Consider the following 18,372-nt stretch of genomic DNA (forward strand, 5'->3'; position numbering starts at 1 on the left):
ATAGTAGAACAACAGAATAATAACAGAACAACAGAATAATAACAGAATAACAGAGTAATAGTAGAACAACAGTATAATAACAGAATAACAGTATAATAACAGAACAACAGAATAATAACAGAACAACAGTATAATAACAGAACAACAGAATAATAACAGAACAACAGAATAATAGTAGAACAACAGAATAATAACAGAATAACAGAATAATAACAGAACAACAGAATAATAACAGAACAACAGAATAATAACAGAATAACAGAATAATAACAGAACAACAGAATAATAACAGAACAACAGAATAATAACAGAACAACAGAGTAATAGTAGAACAACAGTATAATAACAGAACAACAGAATAATAACAGAATAACAGAGTAATAGTAGAACAACAGTATAATAACAGAACAACAGTATAATAACAGAACAACAGAATAATAACAGAACAACAGAATAATAACAGAACAACAGAATAATAACAGAATAACAGAGTAATAGTAGAACAACAGAATAATAACAGAACAACAGAATAATAACAGAACAACAGAATAATAACAGAATAACAGAGTAATAGTAGAACAACAGAATAATAACAGAACAACAGTATAATAACAGAACAACAGAATAATAACAGAACAACAGAATAATAACAGAATAACAGAGTAATAGTAGAACAACAGTATAATAACAGAACAACAGAATAATAACAGAACAACAGAATAATAACAGAATAACAGAGTAATAGTAGAACAACAGAATAATAACAGAACAACAGTATAATAACAGAACAACAGAATAATAACAGAACAACAGAATAATAACAGAACAACAGAATAATAACAGAACAACAGAATAATAACAGAACAACAGAATAATAACAGAATAACAGAGTAATAGTAGAACAACAGTATAATAACAGAACAAGAGAATAATAACAGAACAACAGAATAATAACAGAACAACAGAATAATAACAGAACAACAGAATAATAACAGAATAACAGAGTAATAGTAGAACAACAGTATAATAACAGAACAACAGAATAATAGTAGAATAACAGAGTAATAGTAGAACAACAGTATAATAACAGAACAACAGTATAATAACAGAACAACAGAATAAGAACAGAACAACAGAATAATAACAGAACAACAGAATAATAACAGAATAACAGAGTAATAACAGAATAACAGAGTAATAACAGAACAACAGAATAATAACAGAATAACAGAGTAATAGTAGAACAACAGAATAATAACACAACAACAGAATAATAACAGAATAACAGAGTAATAGTAGAACAACAGTATAATAACAGAACAACAGAATAATAACAGAATAACAGAGTAATAGTAGAACAACAGAATAATAACAGAACAACAGAATAATAACTGTTATTACTGTTATTATGTCCTTCCTCTTTCCTCTCAGCGGCTGTCTGGTGAAAAGACTATGTCAGACAGTGTTGGGTTGGCTACAGGAGAGAACAACAGAGAGAATGGTGAGAGACTGTTCTAGTGTGGTGGGTTTGATTCTCGCTGGGGCCACTGATGGAAAAAAATGTATGCACTCATTGTTGTAAGTCGCTTTGGATGCTAAATGGAATATTCCATTCTATATTGCTGTGTACTTACCTTAGCTTGACCCTCAACATGGAGATTGATTTATAACTATGACCTTTTATTCTGTGTGCGTGTGTGTGTGTGTGTGTGTGTGTGTGTGTGTGTGTGTGTGTGTGTGTGTGTGTGTGTGTGTGTGTGTGTGGTGTGTGTGTGTGTGTGTGTGTGTGTGTGTGTGTGTGTGTGTGTGTGTGTGTGTGTGTGTGTGTGTGTGTGTGTGTGTGTGTGTGTGTGTGTGTGTGTGTGTGTGTGTGTGTGTGTGTGTGTGTGTGTGTGTGTGTGTGTGTGTGTGTGTGTGTGTGTGTGTGTGTGTGTGTGTGTGTGTGTGTGTGTGTGTGTGTGTGTGTGTGTGTGTGTGTGTGTGTGTGTGTGTGTGTGTGTGTGTGTGTGTGTGTGGTGTGTGTGTGTGTGTGTGTGTGTGTGTGTGTGTGTGTGTGTGTGTGTGTGTAGGTAAGGTGAAGCGGGGGGCTCTAGCAGCAGGTCGTAAGATAACACGTATCATCAGTTTCTCCAAGAGGAAGCACCTCCTACCTGGCGACGCACGTCCACCCTCCCCCTCCCCAGACCCTCGACGAGGTGGGACCCCCCTCCACTCCTCCTCCATCTCACCTCTCACTCCTTCCCTGAACTATTCTATATTTTCTCTCTATTTCATTCCATCTGTCTCTCTCTCACCTTAAAACATTTCCACATACTTACTCACAAAAACAATTGAGCTAAATGAATTTAATTTCACAATAACCTATTGATAACAGCAATGATATTCCAACCATACCTTACAGTCCTCTCCTCTCCTCTCTTCTCTTCTCCTCTCCTCTCATCTCCTCTCCTCTCCTCCCTAGGATACCTGTCTGTGTTGGTGAGCCAGGTATGGAGGGACCAGTGGTGTTGTGTGTATGGGGGTTCTCTCCACTTCCACCCTGACAGAGGAGACCCCCGGCCCTCCCTGGCTCCTCTACCCCTCCATGGGTGTGAGGTGTTCCCAGGACTGGGCCCCAAACACCCCTTCGCCCTCAGGATACTGAAGGGAGGCTCAGAGGTGGCTGCATTGGAGGTAAAATACTCTACATGCAATACGGGATACAATTCATGACACCATACATTACAATACAGTACTTCAAGAAGTTCAGCAGTTTGGAATACTGAAATACTGGGAAATGTCTTCTGCATGTGCTGGTAATGTCAGATTGTTTGTATAATGAGTCTGTCTAATCTGATCATTCTCTCTCTCGCTCTCTCTCTCTCTCTCTCTCGCTCTCTCCCTCCCTACTATCTGTCTCGATCTCCCTCCCCCTCCACCTCCCTCCTCCTGTAGGCATGTAGTTCTGAGGAGTTGGGGCGATGGCTGGGTGTTCTGCTGGTAGAGACAGGTACAGCCACAGATCCAGAGTCACTACACTACGACTATGTAGACGTGGAAACCATCGCTAACATCCAAGATGCCGCGAGACACTCTTTCCTGTGAGTCAGAGAGAGAGAAAGAAAGGAATAGAGAGATGACGTGTTTGTCACATTTTACAATCTCACACTTTTCTCTCTCTCCCTCCCTCTCTATCTCTCTCTATCCCTCTCTCTCTCTCAGCTGGGCCACATCTTCTACTGACTCCAGGACGTACGACGAGGTTCCCTATGAGGGAGAGCAGGTGGGAACACACACACATGGATGGACTGTACAAGATAATATTCTCAGACAGTAGGGTTGGTAACAGGTCTTGGGGGGGGGGAGTGCAGCTTTTGGGACAGTCATTGTCTGGTCCAAATATGAAACCTCTGATCATTCACCCAAACACATCACGCACTGTTACATGCCTTTCAAAAGATGACCTTTGTAGAGAGAGAGAGAGAGAGATACAGACATTTCATCCTACAAGAAACATGGTACATAGGAGATGGACCCACCGGTTGCCCTCTAGGTTACAGAGAGCTGGCAGTCCCATCCACCAAAGTACCAGGTGTGAAACAGGGAAGGGACTCAGGGGGTATGTTAATTTGGTATAGAGCAGACCTAACCCACTCTATTAAATTAATCAAAACAGGAACATTTTACATTTGGCTAGAAATTCAAAAGGAAATGATCTCAACAGAGAAAGATGTCCTCCTGTGTTCTACCTATATCCCCCCACTAGAATCCCCATACTTTAATGAAGACAGCTTCTCCATCCTGGAGGGGGAAATCAATCATTTCCAGGCCCAGGGACATGTACTAGTCTGTGGGGACCTAAATGCCAGAACTGGACAAGAACCTGACACCCTCAGCACACAGGGGGATAAACACCTACCTGGGGTTGACAGCGTTCCCTCCCCCATATGCCCCCCTAGGCACAAATATGACAACATAACCTACAAAAATGGGTCACAATTCCTACAGCTCTGTCGCACGCTGAGTCTGTACATAGTCATTGGTAGGCTTCGAGGGGACTCGAAGGTACACCTATGGTAGGTGTACATATGGCTCATCTCTTGGTAGGTACACCTACCACATGGTAGGTACACCTATGGCTCATCTCTTGGCAGTAGTACTGTAGACTACTTTATCACTGACCTCAACCCAGAGTCTCTCAGAGCGTTCACAGTCCACTGACACCCCTATCAAATGGAAAGAAATACATGATCAAATACAAATCTTAGAATCAACTATTAAAGACTACCAGAAGCCACTGGATTCTCCAACTACCTTGAATGAACTACAGGACAAAATACAAACTCTCCAACCCAAAAAGGCCTGTGGTGTTGATGGTATCCTCAATGAAATTATAAAATATACAGACCACAAATTCCAATAGGCTAAACTTAAACTCTTTAACATCATCCTTAGCTCTGGCATCTTCCCCAATATTTGGAGCTGTCACATCCTGACCATAGAAAGCTGTTATTTTCTATGGTAGTGTAGGTCAGGGCGTGACAGGGTTTTTTTCTAGTTTCGATTTTCTATGTTGTTTCTATGTTGTTATGTTCTAGTTTTTGTATTTCTATGTTGTTGTTTTTTGGGATGATCTCCAATTAGAGATGTTGTTTCTATGTTGTTTCTATGTTGTTATGTTCTAGTTTTTGTATTTCTATGTTGTTGTTTTTTGGGATGATCTCCAATTAGAGGCAGCTGGTCATCGTTGTCTCTAATTGGAGATCATACTTAAGTAGTTGTTTTTCCCACCTGGTTTTGTGGGAGATTGTTTTTGAGTTAGTGTATGTTGCACCTCTTCGTCACGGTTTGTTGTTTTTGTTCTTTAGTTTATTTGTATATCTTTCATAGTTTCACAGGGAAATAAAATGTGGAACGATACACACGCTGCGCTTTGGTCCCATTCTTCAGACAGCCGTGACAGAATCTCCCACCACCAAAGGACCAAGCAGCATGGTCAGGAGAAATGGACATGGGAGGAAATCCTGGACGGGTAAGGACCCTGGAGGCAGGCCGGGGAGTATCGCCGTCCGAAGCAGGAGATTAAAGCAGCGAGAGCAGAGCGGCGACGATACGAGGAACTAGCACGGCAACGACGGAAGCACGAGAGGCAGCCCCAAGATTTTTTTGGGGGGGGGGCACACCAGTTGGTTGGCGAAGCCGAGGGGTGAGTCTGAGAGCGAAGAGGAATATTGGGAGAGACTGAGCGAGGAGTACTGTGAGATAGTGGAGGGGGGTGATGAGAGAGAGCTGTTGGTTTGGCGTAGTATGTACGGCATTTTCCCTGAGGAGCATGTTAGCCGTCAGATGCCACCTGAGTCAGCTCCCCGTACTCATCCCAAGAAGTGTGTTAAAAGTTCCGGTACAAATGAGGCCGGCTATACGCACCATGTCTCTAGTACGCATTCACAGCCCAGTACGTCCTGTGCCAACTCTCCATACTCACCGTGGGGAGCGTGTGACCTGTCAGGCACCAGATTTTGCTGTGATACGCACGGTGTCTCCAGTGCGCATTCACAGCCAAGTGCATCCTGTGCCAGCGCCCCGCACTTGCCGGGCTAAAGTGAGCATCCAGCCAGGGCGGATTGTGCCAGCCCTATGCTCCAGACCTCTAGTGCGCTTCCACAGCCCAGTACGACCTGTTACTGCTCCTCGCACTCGCCCTGAAGTGAGTGTCACCAGTCTGGTGCCACCTGTCCCGGCTCCACGCACTAGGCCTTCAGTGAGTCTTTCCAGTCCGGTGAGTCCTGTTCCTGCTCCCCGCACTCGCCCTGAGGTGCGTGTTACCAATCTGGTGCCACCTGTGCCAGCCCCACGCATCAGGCCTCCAGTGCGCCTGCCCAGTCTGGGGTGTCCTGTTCCTGCTCCCCACACTCACCCTGAGGTGCGTGTTACCAGTCTGGCGCCACCTGTGCCAGCCCAATGCATCAGGCCTCCAGTGCGCATTCCCACTCCAGAGCATCTGGCGACAGTTCCCAGTCCAGAGTTTCCGGCGACAGTTCCCAGTCCAGGCTTTCCGGCGACAGTTCCCAGTCCAGGGTTTCCGGCGACAGTTCCCAGTCCAGGGCTTCCGGCGACAGTTCCCAGTCCAGAGCTTCTGGTGACACTTCCCAGTCCAAAGCTTCCGGCTACAGTTCCCAGTCCAGAGCTTCCGGCGACAGTTCCCAGTCCAGAGCTTCCGGCGACGTTTTACAGCCCGGTACCTTCTGAGACGGCCCACAGTCCGGAACCTCCTGAGATGGCACACAGTCCGGAACCTCCTGAGACGGCCCACAGTCCGGAACCTCCTGAGACGGCCCACAGACCGGAACCTGAGACGGCCCACAGTCCGGAACCTCCTGAGACGGCCCACAGTCCGGAACCTCCTGAGACGGCCCACAGTCCGGAATCTCCAGCGACGGCCCACAGTCCGGAGACTCCTGAGACGGCCCACAGTCCGGAGCCTCCTGAGACAGCCCACAGTCCGGAGCCTCCAGCGACGGCCCACAGTCCGGAGCCTCCAGCGATGACCCACAGTCCGGAGCCTCCAGCGACGGCCCCCAGTCCGGAGTCTTCAGCGACGTCCCCCAGTCCGGAGTCTTCAGCGACGGTCTGCAGTCCAGAACCTCCAGTGATGATCTACAGTCCGGGTCCTTCGGCGACGATCCAGGGTCTGGTGACACAAAAGCGGAGGGATCAGTGGACGGAGCGGGGGTTACGCCCCGAACCGGAGCCGCCTCCTCTGCTGGAGGATCCGCGGGATGAGAATGTTATTCGTCCTGCACCAGAGCCGCCACCGACATTAGTTACCCACCCTAACCCTCCCATTTTTGTTTTTTTTGGTTTTTTGTTTTAGGTTGCGTTCGGAGTACGCACCTTTGGGGGGGGGGGGGTACTGTCACGTCCTGACCATAGAAAGCTGTTATTTTTTATGGTAGAGTAGGTCAGGGCGTGACAGGGTTTTTTTCTAGTTTAGATTTTCTATGTTGTTATGTTCTAGTTTTTGGGTTTCTATGTTGTTTTTTGGGATGATCTCCAATTAGAGGCAGCTGGTCATCGTTGTCTCTAATTGGAGATCATACTTAAGTAGTTGTTTTTCCCACCTGGTTTTATGGGAGATTGTTTTTGAGTTAGTGTATGTTTCACCTCTTCGTCACGGTTTGTTGTTTTTGATCTTTAGTTTATTTGTATATCTTTCATAGTTTCACAGGGAAATAAAATGTGGAATGATACACACGCTGCGCTTTGGTCCCATTCTTCAGACAGCCGTGACAGGAACCAAGGCCTGAGCACCCCAATCCACAAAAGTGGAGACAAATTTGACCCCATTAACTACCGTGGGATGTGCGTGCGTCAACAGAAACCTTGGGAAAATCCTCTGCATTATCATTAACAGCAGACTAGTTCACTTCCTCAGTGAAAACAATGTACTGAGCAAATGTCAAATTGGCATTTTACCAAATTACCATACGACAGACCACGTATTCACCTTGTACAACGTAATTGACAAACAAATAAACCAAAACAAAGGCAAAGTCTTCTCATGCTATAGTTCATTTCAAAAAAGCTTTTGACTCAATTTGGCATGCGGGACGGCTATACAAATAATAGATGGAAAGTGGTGTTGGGGAAAAACATACGACATTATAAAATCTGTGCACACAAACAGCAAGTGTGCGGTTAAAATTGGCAAAGAAATCACACATTTCTTTCCACAGGGCCGGGGGGTGAGACAGGGATGCAGCTTAAGCTCTACCCTCTTAAACATATATATAAACGAATTGGCGAGGGCACTAGAATAGTCTGCAGCACCCGGCCTCACCCTACTAGATAGAATCTGAAGTCAAATGTCTACTGTTTGCTGATGATCTGGTGTTTCTGTCCCCAACCAAGGAGGGCCTACAAATCTTCTGTACAGATTCTGTCAGACCTGGGCCCTAACAATAAATCTCAGTAAGACAAAAATAATGGTGTTCCAAAAAAGGTCCAGTCGCCCAGGACCAGAAATACAAATTCCATCTAGACACCGTTGTCCTAGAGCACACAAAAAACTATACATACCTCGGCCTAAACATCAGCGCCACAGGTAACTTCCACAAAGCTGTGATTGATCTGAGAGACAAGGCAAGAATGGCCTTCTATGCCATCAAAAGTAACATAAAATTCGACATACCAATTAGGATCTGGCTAAAAATACTTGAATCAGTTATAGAACCCATTGCCCTTTATGGTTGTGAGGTCTGGGGTCCGCTCACCAACCAAGAATTCACAAAATGGGACAAACACCAATTTGAGACTCTGCATTCAGAATTCTGCAAAAATATCCTCTGTGTACAACATAAAACACAAAATAATGCATGCAGATCAGAATTAGGCCGATACCCGCTAATTATTAAAATCCAGAAAAGAGCTGTTAAATTATACAACCACCTAAAAGGAAGCGGATACCAAACCTTCCATAACAAAGCCATCACCAACAGAGAGATGAACCTGGAGAAGAGTCCCCTCAGCAAGCTGGTCCTGGGGCTCTGTTCACAAACATAATAGGACCCCACAGAGCCCCAGGACAGCAACACAATTAGACCCAACCAAATCATGAGAAAACGAAAAGATAATTACTTGACACTTTGGAAAGAATTTACCAAAAAACAGACCAAACTAGAATGCTATTTGGCCCTAAACAGAAAGTACACAGTGGCAGAATACCTGACCACTGTGACTGACCCAAACTTAAGGAAAGCTTTGACTATGTACAGGCTCAGTGAGCATAGTCTTGCTGTTGAGAAAGGCTGCCGTAGGCAGACCTGGCTCTCAAGAGAAGACAGGCTACGTGCACACTGCCCACAAAATGAGGTGGAAACTGACCTGCACTTCCTAACCTCCTGCCAAATGTATGACCATATTAGAGACACATATTTCCCTCAGATTACACAGATCTACAAAGAATTCGAAACAAACCACATTTTTATAAACTCCCTTAACTACTGGGTGAAATACCACAGTGTGCAATCACAGCAGCAAGATGTGTGACCTGTTGCCACAAGAAAAGGGAAACCAGTGAAGAACAAACACCATTGTAAATACAACCCATATTTATGTTTATTTATTTTCCCTTTTGTACTTTAACCATTTGTACATTGTTACAACATTGTATATATACATACTATGACATTTGTAATGTCTTTATTATTTTGGAACTTCTGTGAGTGTAATGTTTACTGTTCATTTTTATTGTTTATTTCACTTTTGTTTATTATCTACTTCACTTGATTTGGCAATGTAAACATATGTTTCCCATAAAGCCATCAAATTGAATTGAATTGATAAATATGGGGGAAAGAGATGGGGGGGAGTCAGGACCAGAGAGCGAGAAACAGAGACCAAGGGTGTGTGTCTGCGTTTGAGAGAGAGCTTGTAGTAAAGGGTCTTGACTGTTTTATTGCCTGTTGACCCCATGCTGAACCTCGCTGTGCTCTCTGCTACACACACACACAGCACAGCCTTTTCTTACATGACACACCAGGGTTGAACCCCTATCTCCTGCACACCACCAGACTGTGCTATCTCGCTGTGCTAAAGCCTAGGCATTTGTTTCCTTTTACTGATTCTCTTTGTTGTGATGCCTCTAACCATGGTCCTCCTTTCTCTTCCCTTCATTCTCTCCTCTTCTTCATCTTCTTCTCCTCCCCATCCCTCTTTTCTACAGCCTGGCGAGGATGGGGGACCGAAACGTCGGTCAAGTTTCACCAGTAGTGACTCCGGTTGGACCAAACCTGGTCTGGCACTGAAACGCACGGGCTCCAGTAAGACAGACACACATTTATGTATATACACACACACACACACACACACACACACACACACACACACACACACACACACACACACACACACACACACACACACACACACACACACACACACATCCCACTGGGCCCAGACATAATTTCAACTTCCAGTTGTGATTTACATGGTTGTTAACTGACTTGAATTCAACGTGAAATCAACAAAAAATGTCACCAAGTTATTGGATTTAATATTACTAGAAAAATAGATGAAATTCCCTTACGTTGATGACTTTTTGCAAATCCAATCAGTTTCCCACAATCATTCAATGTCTTCACATTCAATTTCTTTGTTGAAATGAAGCCCAGTGGGATACCATCTTTCCTTCCCTGTCTTTTGCTTCAAAGCCTCCTGCTGTCTTTCTATCTGGAGAGGAGAGGAGAACAGATGAGAGGAGAGGAGAGGAGAACAGATGAGAGGAGAGAATGGAACCTGAGATTTCTAAGACAACCTCATTAGCTTCGCTGCTGACCTCTGTCTCTCGCTCTCTCTCTCTCGCTCTCTCTCTCTCTCTCTCTCTCTCTCTCTCTCTCTCTCTCTCTCTCTCTCTCTCTCTCTCTCTCTCTCTCTCTCTCTCTCTCTCTCTCTCTCTCTCTCTCTCTCTCTCTCTCTCACTCTCTCTCTCTCTCTGCCTCTCTCTGCCTCTCTTTCCCTCTCTGCCTCTCTCTTTTTCTCTGCCTCTCCCTCTCTCTCTCTGCCTCTCTCTCTCTCTACCTGTCTGTCTCTCAATTCAATTCAATTCAATTCAAGGGGCTTTATTGGCATGGGAAACATGTTAACATTGCCAAAGCAAGTGGAGTAGATCATATACAAAAGTGAAATAAACAATAAAAATGAACAGTAAACATTACACTCATAGAAGTTCCAAAAGAATAAAGACATTACAAATGTCGTATTATGTATATATACAGTGTTGTAACGATGTGCAAATGGTTAAAGTACAAAAAGGAAAATAAATATACATAAATATGGGTTGTATTTACAATGGTGTTTGTTCTTCACTGATTGCCCTTTTATTGTGGCAAAGGTTTACAAATGTTGCTGCTGTGATGGCACACTGGTATTTCACCCAGCAGATATGGGAGTTAATCAAAATTGGGTTTGTTTTCAAAATCTTTGTGGATCTGTGTAATCTGAGGGAAATATGTGTCTCTAATATGGTCATACATTTGGCAGGAGGTTAGGAGGTGCAGCTCAGTTTCCACCTCATTTTGTGGGCAGTGTCTTCTCTTGAGAGCCATGTCTGCCTACGGCGGCATTTCTCAATAGCAAGGCTATGCTCACTGAGCTTGTACATAGTCAAAACTTTCCTTCAGATTGGGTCAGTCACAGTGGTCTCTCTCTTACTCTTTATGTGTGAGAGGTAGAGAAAGAGTTACTCACGAAGACGGAGGGAGAGAGAGAGAGAGAGAGAGAAAAAAAAGAGGAATGAGGTTACGTCTTCTTCCCATAACCTCTCCAGGCCTGACCTCTGACCTTTCACATCTCACCCTTTATGACCCCCCCTCCAGACGCCAATCAGTATGGCCTCTATGGAAAAACACGAGCAGAGGAGGACGCTAAACTCTACCTGAGAGAGAAAGAACACCTGGAGAGAGAGAGGGATGGGATACGGAACACTCTGCTGACACTGAGACAAGAGAGGAGAGAGGCGAAGGAGAGGTTTAAGACTGCTACAGGTAAGAGGGAGAGAACACACACACACGCACACACATACACACAAACCCTTTGGAAACAAAACACATTTTAAAAGGAGGATGGGATCCACCCAAACAATTTGGGTTCCTGGATCCTTTCACAGCATTATAAGGCTGCATTGAGACAATGGCTTATCAATGAATCAAGCCCAGCTCAGACAATCCCTACCATTGTGTCGCTGACTTGTCAAAATGCTTCAGCAAATGTACATTATTCCAGGGGCATTGGCAGACACAATGTAAGTAAGCTAATGTATGTCTCTCTAACTGCGCTGAATGCCTCTGTTGATCCTACAGCTATTGTATGCAGTAATTATGTACCTACGAACCAGAGTTATACTGTGTCCACTGTGTGCAGCTCACCCTGCACTATCAACTCAAACATAAATAACATGAGCATGTCTACTTCTGCTAAGCTTCCCAGTTAAGCAATGAAAACAATCAAGCATCTCAGAAAAGTGCTAAAATAGCCCACGTTAACATATGTAGCCTAAGAAACTAGGTTAATGAAATCAATAAATTGCTGGTAGCAGATGATATTCATATTCTGACTATCTCTGAAACTCACTTAGATAATACCTTTGATGATACAGTGGTAGCAAAACATGGTTATAATACAGAAATGACAATGGTGGAGGTGTTGCTGTTTATATTCAGAACCACATTCCTGTAAAGCTTAGAGAGGATCTAATCTTAAATACTGTTGAAGTAATATGGCTACAGGTCCATTCTTGTGGGAAACTGCTATAGACCACCAAGTGCCAACAGTCAGTATCTGGATAATATGTGTGAGCTACTTGGTAATGTACGTCATATCAACAGAGAGGTATACTTTCTGGGGATTTAAATATTGACTGGCTTTCATCAAGTTGCCCACTCAATAGTTGCTGGTCTGTGCTGTGTAATGAGGAGCAACCAGACGCTGCACTTGACACATTAATACAATTGCTTATTTCAGTTACTAATAAGCATGCAGCCATCAGAAAATTAAGGGTTAACACGTTTAAATGTTTTGCTCACGTTGGCTGCGGTGAAGGAGAGTCTGCAGGTTTTGGTAGCGGGCCGTGTCGGTGGCACTGTATTGTCCTCAAAGCGAGCGACACCATAGTACTCTCTAAACTCGTCATTAAGCTAGAGGCCCTGGGTCTCGACCCCACACTGTGCAACTGGGTCCTGGACTTCCTGACGGGCCACCCCCAGGTGGTGAGGGTAGGAAACAACATCTCCACCCCGCTGATCCTCAACACTGGGGCCCCACAAGGGTGCGTTCTCAGCCCTCTCCTGTACTCCCTGTTCACCCATGACTGCGTGGCCATGCACGCCTCCAACTCAATCATCAAGTTTGCAAGACAACACTACAGTGGTAGGCTTGATTACCAAGAACGATGAGACGGCATACAGGGAGGAGGTGAGGGCCCTCGGAGTGTGGTGTCAGGAAAACAACCTCACACTCAACGTCAACAAAACAAAGGAGATGATCGTGGACTTCAGGAAACAGCAGAGGGAGCACCCCCCAATCCACATCGACTGGACAGTAGTGGAGAAGGTGGAAAGTTTTAAGATCCTCGGCGTACACATGGACAAACTGAAATGGTCCACCCACACAGACAGCGTGGTGAAGAAGGCGCAACAGTGCCTCTTCAACCTCAGGAGGCTGAAGAAATTCGGCGTGTCACCAAAAAAACTCACAAACTTTTACAGATGCACAATCGAGAGCATCCTGTCGCGCTTTATCACCGCCTGGTACGGCAACTGTTCCGCCCACAACCGCAAGGCTCTCCAGAGGGTAGTGAGGTCTGCACAACGCATCACCAGGGGCAAACTACCTGCCCTCCAGGACACCTACAGCACCCGATGCCACAGGAATGCCAAAAAGATCATCAAGGACAACAACCACCCGAGCCACTGCCTGTTCACCCCGTTATCATCCAGAAGGCGAGGTCAGTACAGGTGAATCAAAGCTGGGACCGAGAGACTGAAAAACAGCTTCTATCTCAAGGCCATCAGACTGTTAAACAGCCATCACTAACATTGAGTGGCTGCTGCCAACATACTCACTCAAATCTCTTGCCACTTTAATAATTAAAAATTGGATGTAATAAATGTATTACTGGTCACTTTAAACAATGCCACTTTATATAATGTTTGCATACCCTTCATTACTCATCTCATATGTATATACTGTACTCTATACCATCTACTGCATCTTGCCTATGCCGTTCGGCCATCACTCATCCATATATTTATATGTACATATTCTTATTCATTCCTTTACACTTGTGTGTATAAGGTAGTTGGTGTGAAATTGTTAAATTACTTGTTAGATATTACTGCGTGGTCGGAACTGCTTGGAGTAACCCTGGATTGTAAACTGTCATGGTCAAAACATGTTGATACAGCAATAGCTAAGAAGGTGAGAAGTCTGTCCATAATAAAGCACTGCTCTGCCTTCTTGATAACACTTTCAACAAGGCAGGTCCTACAGGCCCTAGTTTTGTCACACCTGGACTACTGTTCAGTAGTGTGGTCAGGGCCCACAGAGGGACCTCGGAAAATTACAATTGGTTTTAAGGGCATGGCTGGCCCTTAAATGTACAGTTGAAGTCAGAAGATTACATACACCTTAGCTAAAGACATTTAAATTCAGTTTTTCACAATTACTGACATTTAGTCCTAGTAAAAGTTCCCTGTCTTTGGTTAGTTAGGATCACCACTTTATTTTAAGAATGTGAAATGTCAGAATAATAGTGGAGAAAATGATTTATTTCAGCTTTTATTTCTTTCATCAGATTCCCAGTGGGTCAGAAGTTTACATACACTCCATTAGTATTTGGTAGCATTGCCTTTAAATTGTTTAACTTGTGTCAAACGTTTCGGGTAGCCTTCCCCAAGCTTTCCACAATAAGCTAGGTGAATTTTGGCCCATTCCTCCTGACAGAGCTGGTATAACTGGTTTGTAGGATTGAGGTCAGGGCTTTGTGATGGCCACTCCAATACCTTGACTTTGTTGTCCTTAGGCCATTTTGCCACAACTTTGGAAGTATGCTTGGGGTCATTGTCCATTTGGAAGACCTATTTGCGAACAAGCTTTAACTTCCTGACTGATGTCTTGAGATGTTGCTTCAATATATCCACATAATTTTCTTCCTCATGATGCCATCTATTTTGTGAAGTGCACCAGTCCCTCCTGCAGCAAAGCACCCCCACAACATGATGCTGCCACCCCCGTGCTTCACGGTTGGGATGGTGTTCTTCAGCTTGCAAGAGTCCCCCTTTTTCCTCCAAACATAACGGTGATCATTATGGCCAAACAGTTCTATTTTTGTTTCATCAGACCAGAGGACATTTCTCCAAAAAGTATGATCTTTGTCACCATGTACAGTTGCAAACCGTAGTCTGGCTTTTTTATGGCAGTTTTGGAGCAGTGGCTTCTTCCTTGTTGAGCAGCCTTTAAGGTTGTGTTGATATAGGACTCGTTTTACTGTGGATAAAGATACTTTTACACATGTTTCCTCCAGCATCTTCACAATGTCCTTTGCTGTTGTTCTGGGATTGATTTGTACTTTTCGCACCAAAGTACGTTCATCTCTAGGAGACAGAACGTCTCCTTCCTGAGCGGTATGACGGCTGCGTGGTGTTTATACTTGGTGTTTCTACTTGCGTACTATTGTTTGTACAGATGAACGTGGTACCTTCAGGGTTTTGGAAATTGCTCCCAAGGATGAACCAGGATGACTTGTGGAGGTCTACAAGTCTTGGCTGATTTCTTTTGATTTTCCAATGATGTCAAGCAAAGAGGCACTGAGTTTGAAGGTAGGCCTTGAAATACATCCACAGGTACACCTCCAATTGACTCGAATGATGTCAATTAGCCTATCAGAAGCTTCTAAAGCCATGACATACTTTTCTGGAATTTTCCAAGCTGTTTAAAGGCACAGTGAACTTAGTGAATGTAAACTTCTGATCCACTGGAATTGTGATACAGTGAATTATAAGTGAAATAATCTGTCTGTAAACAATTGTTGGAAAAATTACTTGTGTCATGCACAAAGTAGATGTCCTAACCGACAAGCTGAATGCACCAAGGTGTCTGTTTAAACTACTAGCATACAGCTCAGATATCCATGCATACCCCACAAGACATGCCACCAGAGGTCTCTACACAGTCCCAAAGTCAAGAGCAGACTATGAGACGCACAGTAGTACATAGAGCCATGACTACATGGAAGTCTATTCCACATCAGGTAACTGACGCAAGCAGTAGAATCAGATTGCAAATTATGGAAGACACACACACACACACATTAACAGACACACGCATCCGCACACACACGCTAGCACACGCACTCTACAGACATGTTCATTGTAATATTGTTGTATGGTGGTGTTGTACATTTTGTATTGTAGATATGTAGTGGTGTAATAATGTTATATGATATACTGTTTTATCTTTTGTTTTATGTGTAATGTAAGTGCCTTAATGTGTTTAGACCCAGGAAGAGTAGCTGCTGCCTTGGCAACAGCTAATAGTGATCCCTGATAAATACAACAACACACAAAACAGATATGCACAAAACTCTTTAATACAATCTCAGTAGACTACAGCACTTAATGTTCCCACAAAATACACAAAATATCACCAGCAACGCCCTAGCACCACCTACTGGCAGAACTATACAGGGGCTCCCTAATCAATTTCCTCTTTTTTCTGTGTGTTCCTGGATCAGAGGAGCAGAAGGGCTCCGTGAGTGAGCGTGTGTCCCAGCTAGAGGAGGCGTGCCGGGGGAAGGAGAGTGAGAGGGTGGACCTGGAGCTCCGGCTCACCCAGGTTAAAGACAACCTGAAGAAGAGCCTAGCAGGAGGGGCTCTGGGGGCACCTGGGAAGAGCAAACCCTCCAGCAAGGTACAACACACACATATATATATATCTGCACATGTATGTGCAGACACATACATAGACCCACCAGGAAATGTATTTATTTTTTTACCTTTATTTAACTAGGCATGTCAGTTAAGAACAAATTATTATATACAATGACAGCTTACACAGGCCAAACCCAGACAACACTGGGCCAATTGTGCGCCTCACTGTGGATTCCCAATCACAGCCAGGATACAACCTGGATTTGAACCAGGGTGCCTTTAGTGACGCCTCTAGCACTGAGATGCAGTGCCTTAGACCACTGCGCCACTCAGGAGTGAAGACTGATGCTAATGATTTGAATGTGTGTTTGTGTGTGTCTCAGGTGTATAGCAGGCCCTACTACTCTGAGTCTATACCAGTCAGCTGTGTCTCTGTGGCCCGTATGAAACCTCCTGTCTACTCAACATCTAAAAGAACAGTCATGCAGAAAGCCAAGGTAAGGACTAAAGACACACACACACACAGTTTATCTGCGTCACAAATTGTGCACCTTAGAGGGACGCAGCTCCACAGTCTGTCACTATGAGCCAGTTCCATTTCCAGGGTCTAATGGTGTCCCAGCAGTTAGTGTGAGGAGAACTCACAGAAAATACACAGCATGTGTGTGTATAATACACAGAAATATTAAACTGTTGATTTTCATTGCAGGAATGGGAGTCAAAGAAATGCACCTAAAGCATAACGATGTTAAGGAAAGATTGGAGATGATTGGAGGAATATCAGAGGGAGGAGGTGCTTTCAGATTGTTGTAGAGATATGGACGAAATTGAATATTTGAGCCAGTGTACAAAAAGGATATTAAATTATACCTTAATAAATGACAAAGGAACAATGAGAGATTTAAGGTGAGAATGTTCCATAGAACAGGAATGGAAGACAATGGAGATGGAAGAAAAACACAGTGATTTACTGTATGTGATGTGCTTTAAAGGGATACTTCCAGATTTTGTAAATTAAGCCTTTTCCTAGCTCCATGCTACTGGAACTTCTTCTGTAGACTTCCAATTCAGTGCATTTAAGCTACAACAATGGCTCCAGAACCGCCCTTCAACTTCCTTCAAACTACAAACAGAGACATACAATTGCTATCCATGAGTTCATCTGACTCTGGGTAAGTTGAAAAAAGGGCTTAATTGCCAAAATCCAAAACTATCCCTTTAACATTGTTTTCCCCTTTGTCTTATCAGCTCTATCTGTACAGACAGAAACATCACCTCTATCTGTACAGACAGAAGCATCACCTCTATCTGTACAGACAGAAGCATCACCTCTATCTGTACAGACAGAAGCATCACCTCTATCTGTACAGACAGAAGCATCACCTCTATCTGTCAGACAGAAGCATCACCTCTATCTGTACAGACAGAATCCATTCCTACTGTTTAGTCTATACGATTATTTTTACACTGCACAATGTTCCTTTTCCCCTCAAAATGAGATGTACTTTATAAACAGTATAATGACAAATAAAATTGTGCTAATAATAAATATTGTCTGAACGATGTACACTAGGTGTCAATACTTATCTACAGGAATTCACACCGCTGATAAGACAGTACCTACAGTGCCTTTGGAAAGTATTCAGACCCCTTGACTTTTTCCACATTTTGTCAGGTTACAGCCTTATTCTAAAATATATATATTTTTTATGACACACCCCATGATGACTTAGCAAAAACACGTTTTTCGAATTTACGTACATATTCAGACCCTTTACCCGGTACTATGTTGAAGCACTTTTGGCAGCGATTACAGCCTTGAGTGTTCTTGGTGTGATGCTACAAGCTTGGTACACCTGTATTTGGGAATTTTCTCCCATTCTTCTCTGCAGATCCTCTCAAGCTCTGTCAGGTTGGTGTCAGGTTGGATGGGGAGCGTTGCTGCACAGCTATTTTCAGGTCTCTTTAG

General features: G+C 43.8%; 1 protein-coding gene across 3 annotated transcripts in view; it reads left to right on the forward strand.

Annotated features, from left to right (window-relative positions):
* LOC106612125 (actin filament-associated protein 1-like 1) overlaps positions 1 to 17,970 on the forward strand; it is a 63,777-nt gene extending 45,807 nt beyond the window's left edge. For all 3 annotated transcript variants that reach the window (XM_045724183.1, XM_045724182.1, XM_045724184.1), the window contains 10 exons: positions 1,432 to 1,501; positions 2,070 to 2,195; positions 2,462 to 2,673; positions 2,935 to 3,080; positions 3,202 to 3,262; positions 9,704 to 9,800; positions 11,355 to 11,522; positions 16,268 to 16,443; positions 16,787 to 16,900; positions 17,113 to 17,970. In XM_045724183.1, the coding sequence (XP_045580139.1) occupies positions 1,432 to 1,501; positions 2,070 to 2,195; positions 2,462 to 2,673; positions 2,935 to 3,080; positions 3,202 to 3,262; positions 9,704 to 9,800; positions 11,355 to 11,522; positions 16,268 to 16,443; positions 16,787 to 16,900; positions 17,113 to 17,139 (1,197 nt within the window). In that variant the 3' untranslated portion in view covers positions 17,140 to 17,970. The remainder of the gene's footprint in view (positions 1 to 1,431; positions 1,502 to 2,069; positions 2,196 to 2,461; positions 2,674 to 2,934; positions 3,081 to 3,201; positions 3,263 to 9,703; positions 9,801 to 11,354; positions 11,523 to 16,267; positions 16,444 to 16,786; positions 16,901 to 17,112) is intronic.
* The last annotated feature ends 402 nt before the right edge of the window (positions 17,971 to 18,372 follow it).

The sequence above is a fragment of the Salmo salar genome, chromosome ssa09, assembly GCF_905237065.1.
Source record: "Salmo salar chromosome ssa09, Ssal_v3.1, whole genome shotgun sequence".
In the NCBI taxonomy this organism is placed as follows: domain Eukaryota; kingdom Metazoa; phylum Chordata; class Actinopteri; order Salmoniformes; family Salmonidae; genus Salmo; species Salmo salar.